At 39.4% G+C, this 6,000-nt stretch overlaps 1 protein-coding gene across 1 annotated transcript in view; it reads left to right on the top strand.

Moving 5' to 3' along the window:
* Positions 1-5,110, top strand: part of LOC124518000 (integrin alpha-D-like) — a 30,104-nt gene extending 24,994 nt beyond the window's left edge. The window contains exon 30 of the mRNA XM_047087776.1: positions 4,410-5,110. Within this exon, the coding sequence (XP_046943732.1) occupies positions 4,410-4,508 (99 nt within the window). The 3' untranslated portion in view covers positions 4,509-5,110. The remainder of the gene's footprint in view (positions 1-4,409) is intronic.
* Positions 5,111-6,000: the final 890 nt, after the last annotated feature.

Here is a 6,000-nt window from a genome sequence, read left to right on the forward strand (position 1 = left end):
TTAATTTAAATTTTAGTTAACATACAGTCAATATTAGTTTCAGGAGTGGAATCCAGTGATTCATTACTTATATACAACACCCAGTGCTCATCACAACAGGTGTCTTGGTGGTATTTTGATAAGGATTGCATTAAATGTGTAGATTGCTTAGGGTAGTACAGACATTTTCACAATGTTTTTTTCTTCTAATTCATGAGCACACGGGCTTTTCCTTTTGTTTGTGTCCTCTTCAATATCTTTCATATAGTTTCACTATAGTTCATATAGTCGATGATTTCAGGAGTAGATTCCTTAATGCCCCTTACCCATTTAGCCCATCCCCCCTCCCACAACCCCTCCAGTAACCCTCTGTTTGTTCTCCATATTTAAGAGTCTCTTATGTTTTGTCCCCCTCCCTGTTTTTATATTATTTTTGCTTCCTTTCCCTTATGTTCATCTCTTCTGTTTGACTCTTCTTTATTTTTATTTATTTATTTATTTATTTATTTTTTTATGAAATTTGTTTGACTCTTCTTTAAATGTCTGGTAGAAATCCCCTGGGAAACCATTGGCCCAGGACTCTTGTTTTTTGAGGAGATTTTTGATAACTGATTCAATTTCTTTGCTGGTTATGGATCTCTTTAAATTTTATGTATCTTTCTCTTTAAGTTTTTGTAGTTTGTGAGTTCCTAGGAATTTTCCCATTTCTTCCAGATGGTCCAGTTTGCTGGCATATAATTTTTAACAGTATTCTTTTATAATTGTTGTATTTCTGTGGTGTTGGTTGTGATCTCTCTTTTTCATTTGTGATTTTATCCATTTGAATCCTTTCTCTTTTTTTCTTAATAACTCTTTTTAGGGGGTTATCAATTTTATTAATTCTTCCAGAGAACCAGCTCTTAGTTTCATTGATCTGTTCTACTGTTTTTGTTTGTTTGTTTCTATATCATTTACTTCAGCTCTAATCTTTATTATTTCAGTACTTCTACTGGCTTCTACTGTTGCTTTTCTGCCTCTTTTAGGTGTAAGGTTAGGTTGTGTATGTGGGACCTTTCTTGCTTCTTGAGACAGGCCTGAACTGCAATATATTTTCCTCTTAAGACTGCCTTTTCTGCATTGTGTTTTCATTTTCACTGGCTTCCATGTATTTTTAAATTTCTTCTTTAATTTCCTGGTTAACTCATTAATTCTTTAGTTAGGATGTTCTTTAACCTTCATGTATTTGAGGGTTTTCAAAATTTTTTGTGTGCTTGATTTCAAGTTTCATAGCATTGTGATCTGAAAATATACATAATATTATCTCAATTTTTTTGTACTTGTTGAGGGCTGATTTGTGACCCAGTATGTGATCTATTCTGGAGAAAGTTCCATGTGCACTTGAGAAGAATGTGTATTCTGCTGCTTTAGGATGAAATATCCTGAACATATCTATTAAGTTCATCCGGTCCAGTGTGTCACTCAAAGTCATTGTTTCCTTGGGGGTGTTAAAGTCCTCTACTCTTATTGTATTATTATCAATGAATTTCTTTATGTTTGTTATTAATTGAATTATGTATTTGGGTGCTTCCAATTTGGGGCCTAAGTATTTACTATTGTTAGATCTTCCTGATGGATAGATGCCTTAATTATGATCTAATGCCCTTCTTTATCTCTTGTTACACTCTTTGTTTTAAAGTCTGATGTGTCTGATAGAAATATAGGTACCCCAGCGTGTTTTTTTTTTTTTACATCCATTAGCATGATAGATAGTTTTCCATCCTTGTATCTTCGATCTGCCAGTGCCTTTAGGTCTAAAATGAGTCTTTTGTAGGCAGGATATAGATATACCTTTTTTTAAAAAAAATTCTATTCTGACACTTTATGTGTTTTGATTGGAGCACTTAGTCTATTTACATTCAGAGTAATTATTGAAAGATATGAATTTGTGCCATTTTGTTGACTGTACAGTGGTGTTTCTGGTGATGTTCTCTGGTCCATTGTAGTCTGTTGTTTGGTCTTTCTGTTTTTCCTCTTCACTCAGAGTCTCCCTTAAAATTTTCTGCCAGGCTGGTTTAATGGTCATGAGCTCCTTTAGTTTTTGTTTGTTTGGAAAGTCCTTATTTCTCCTCCTATACTGAATGACAGCCTTGCTGGATGAGGATCCTCTTGGCTGCATATTTTTTGCATTCAGCATGTTGAATATTTCCTGGCACATTTCCTGCCACTCTTTTCTGGCCTGCCATGTTTCTGTGGACAGATGTGATGCGAACCTAATAGATTCCTGCCTTCCTTGTAGATTAAGGACTTTTCCCTCCTTTCTGCTTTCAGGATTCTTTCTTTATCTGTGTATTTTGTAAATTTGACTATGACATGCCTTGGTGATGACCCGCTTTTGTTGAATTTAATGGGAGTTCTCTGTGCTTCTTGGATTTTGATATCTGTGTCTTGCCCTAGATTAAGAAGTTTTTCAGCTATAATTTGTTCTGATAAACCTTCTGCCCTGTTTTCTTTCTCTTCATCTTCTGGGACTCCCAAGACATAGATGTTATTACATTTTAATAAGCGACCTAGTTCCCTAAGTCTGTCATTATCATCCATGACCTTTCTTTCCTTCATCTTTTTATTTTCATTATTTTCCATAATTTTATCTTCTATATCACTGATTTCCTCCTCTACTTCACCCATCTTTGTTTTTATAGCTTCGATTTGGGATTGCATCTCAGTTTATACCATTTTAAACTTTGGCCCAAGTAGATTTTAGTTCTTTTATCTCTGCAGTAAGGGATTCTTTAGTGTCTCCTATGCTTTTTTCAGGCACAGCCAACACCCTTAATTGTTTTAAATTATAGTTCAGACATCTTACTTATATCTGTATTGACTAAATATCTCTGACTGTCATTTCTTCCTGTTCTTTCTTTTGGGGTGAATTCCTCCATCTTGTGATTTTGGAGAGAAAGAAAGAAAGAAAAATCAAAATACAACCAAATAAATTTTTAAAAAATTGGAGAAAGAAAAAGAAATTAAATAAATAAAATAAAATACATAAAGGAAGCTAGATCCTAGGTGTGTTTTGGTCTGCTTTTTACAAGAAGCTTGGTAGAAAAATGTAGAAGGAAAGAAAAGAAAAAGAAAAGAAAAGTATATACATATAATTTAAAAATGATAGAAATTTTTAAAATGAAATAATAACAATTGCTCTTTCTGTATCTAACAAAAATAAAGACAAAAATAAAAGAACAAAAAGAAAGGACGAAAGAAAGAAAGAAAGAAAGAAAGAAAGACCCCCATGGGGCACTAGGCACTTTTTCCCTTAGAGCTGAAACTTTGCAGCCCTCAATGATCCATAGACTTAGTGTGTGAAGGGATTTGTGCTGGTCCTCTGGGAGTGGGGCCTGCCTCTCTGATTCTCTGGTACAATTGCTGTAATGGAGATATGCCTGCAGGGCACAGTGTCACCGGGCTTGGTGTAGTGGCTCCATTCTCCACTTGGTGGCTCACTGAGTGGTTCAATTTGATGGGTTCAGTCACTGAAGTGTTTCAATCTGATGGGTGTCACAAGAAAATGGTTTGGCCCTGTTCTCTCTTCTTTGGAGTGGGAAATGCATGCCACCCCTCCTCAGCAAGCCCTCACAGATGTGCAGTGACACTGCCTGTGTCCCTGGTTTCTATCACCCTGTCTGTGCCTGAGCTGTCTGCCTGCCAAACGGTGCAGCACTCTGTGATTTAACTCAGGCACAACTGTGTTTCAAAACCTTCCACTTCACAGACGCCCGCCCCCCCCCCAAGCCCCACAGTTCCTTGGATGACCTGATCCCATGGAGGGTCTCCTCTTGGATGCCCATGGAGGGATGGAGGGTCTTCATGTTTTGTGGCTGGTGATGGCTTGTTGCAGAAGACAGCTGCCTGACCACACAGCAGATCAGAGTTTATGGTAAATCGCAACACACAACCAGTACCAGGGTTTGCAGACCTCCCCTGGCCTACGTGCACATTCTTGCTAGGTCGCTGCGTGTGAGAGATCCCTTCCCACGTATGACATCACCAGTCCTCATTAGTCCCTATGAATGTGCCTTCCTATCTGATTCTCAGGACGCTGTTAATTGCTCTCCCTGTCTTTTCCACTCTCCTCTTCTTCACTACATGTTTCCCTTCATAGCAAATTGTAACATAAAAGCAAAGACCTGGATTTGGTGTGGATACCAGCGCTGATTCCTTCCATGACTATAGGCAGTGCCTGGCCCATGCTGGGTCTTGATTTCTCATTCTGAAGGTGATTGCACCCCACTCACAGAATTTTGGTAAAGGCTAAATGACATAGCATGTCTAATGTTTCTAGTGCAGTGCTGGAACATAGTAGGGGCTCTTCCAATGGTGATCCCTCTCCCTCCCCAGTTGTCTCATTTCCTCTCTTCCACCGGATTTCCTAATTCCCTTTTCCTTCCTCTCTACAGGTTGGCTTCTTCAAACGTCAGTATAAGGAAATGATAGAGGAAGCAAATGGACAGACTATCTCAGAAAATGGGACCTCAGACCATCAAGTTGCCCAATAAGAAACTACCTCCTATTCTCCCTTGGACCTGTTCTCCTGTGAGAGGTTTCTTGGCCCTCTTACTCTAACCTAAGTTAGGCCAGCAGGGAGAGAAATGCTCCGTGTGAGGGAGGCCAGGATCAGGTTGCTTTCTCCCTTTGGGAGATGCATTGTGTTCACCCAAAGTGCTTGCCTGGGAAGGGCTATTTGTTTTGTCAAGGCTGCAACTGGAAACCCCAGAACAGGATCTTCACCATTGCCCCTGGGTGGGCTTGATTTTGATTTTTACCTAGAAATACATGAACAATAGCCTCAGGCTCCAGTCTCTCTTTCTTCACTAGCCACCAATGATCTTTCTAAAGTACAGTACTAAACAATCCACAATCCTCATCTATCTTTGGTGGATCCCTAATTTTCATAGAATGGCAATTGAACTCTCCAATTGATATTAGGAATCCAGCTCCATTTCCAGAAGGTGGGCTTTGATACACACGTCATGAGTTGCTCTGTGCCTCACTATTGTCCTAATTCCTAGTAAAATACTATAAATATCAGCTCTTTGTCTCAGGAATCTCAGTCCAGATTTTGAAACTGAATTGGGAATAAAATGTCTACACATTGGAATTTGTAAACATGGCTTCCAGCCTTTGTCAGCATTGCTAGCTGGGAGGGAGAAGTAGTACCCCAGCAGGGGTATTGCCCCAATGTCACTCTGGCTCAGCTAGCTCCAGCATCTCTCAAGAGATCAAGATGCCCAGGATACTTCCATTTTTTGAGGTTCCAAATATAGTGAATGAAGAAATGCTAAAGCATTATCCTAAAAGTTGTGTATTTTAAATGTTTGCATTAACAATTTAACACATTGCACAAAACAATGCATGTACATTTTTTGGTTACTATGTCAAAGGTCTAAAACTGTAAGGATGGGCGTCCTATATAGTGATGCCTATAGTGTCCACTAACCATGGTGGATGCTGGCCTGCTGTGAAGCCTGGGGCCAGGACAAGAAAGTTAAATACAATGGAGGTTATTAATGTCCCTATGTTAGGGTAACCTGACTTCTTAATCTACTCACTCTATTCTCCAGTCTGTCACCGATAGGAAGCTGATGGGGCTGTGGTGGGGGCAAGGAGAAGGGGCTCAGTTGGAAAGGTCATTAAAGTGGACTAATACACAGATATTTCTTACAAATCCTAGGATGTAATGAAGGGGTCACTATTTGCATATGGCTAGTGATTAGAAGGCACTTTGAAGCCCTATATCAGAGACCTGCCGCCCCAAATAAGCATTCTTACTCTTATGCCACCCATCTTAGCATAAAGGCCAAACCAGTGCCCAGTATTGAGTTGTGAGTCAACACATAGCAGGCCATTCCATGCCCTAGAGGGATCCCACTGCTGCTGCCACCTCCCAGGAGTTTGGGCCATTTGGATGTTTGAATTAAAACTACAGAAGGGTGAGACAGTTGATGAGTGATTTTAGGGGAAGCTGGAAAATGACCCTTTACTGCCAAC

The sequence above is a fragment of the Lynx rufus genome, unplaced genomic scaffold (assembly GCF_022079265.1).
Source record: "Lynx rufus isolate CCGP_SWC_20201006 ecotype Redwood Valley unplaced genomic scaffold, mLynRuf1.p SCAF_23, whole genome shotgun sequence".
NCBI lineage: Eukaryota > Metazoa > Chordata > Mammalia > Carnivora > Felidae > Lynx > Lynx rufus.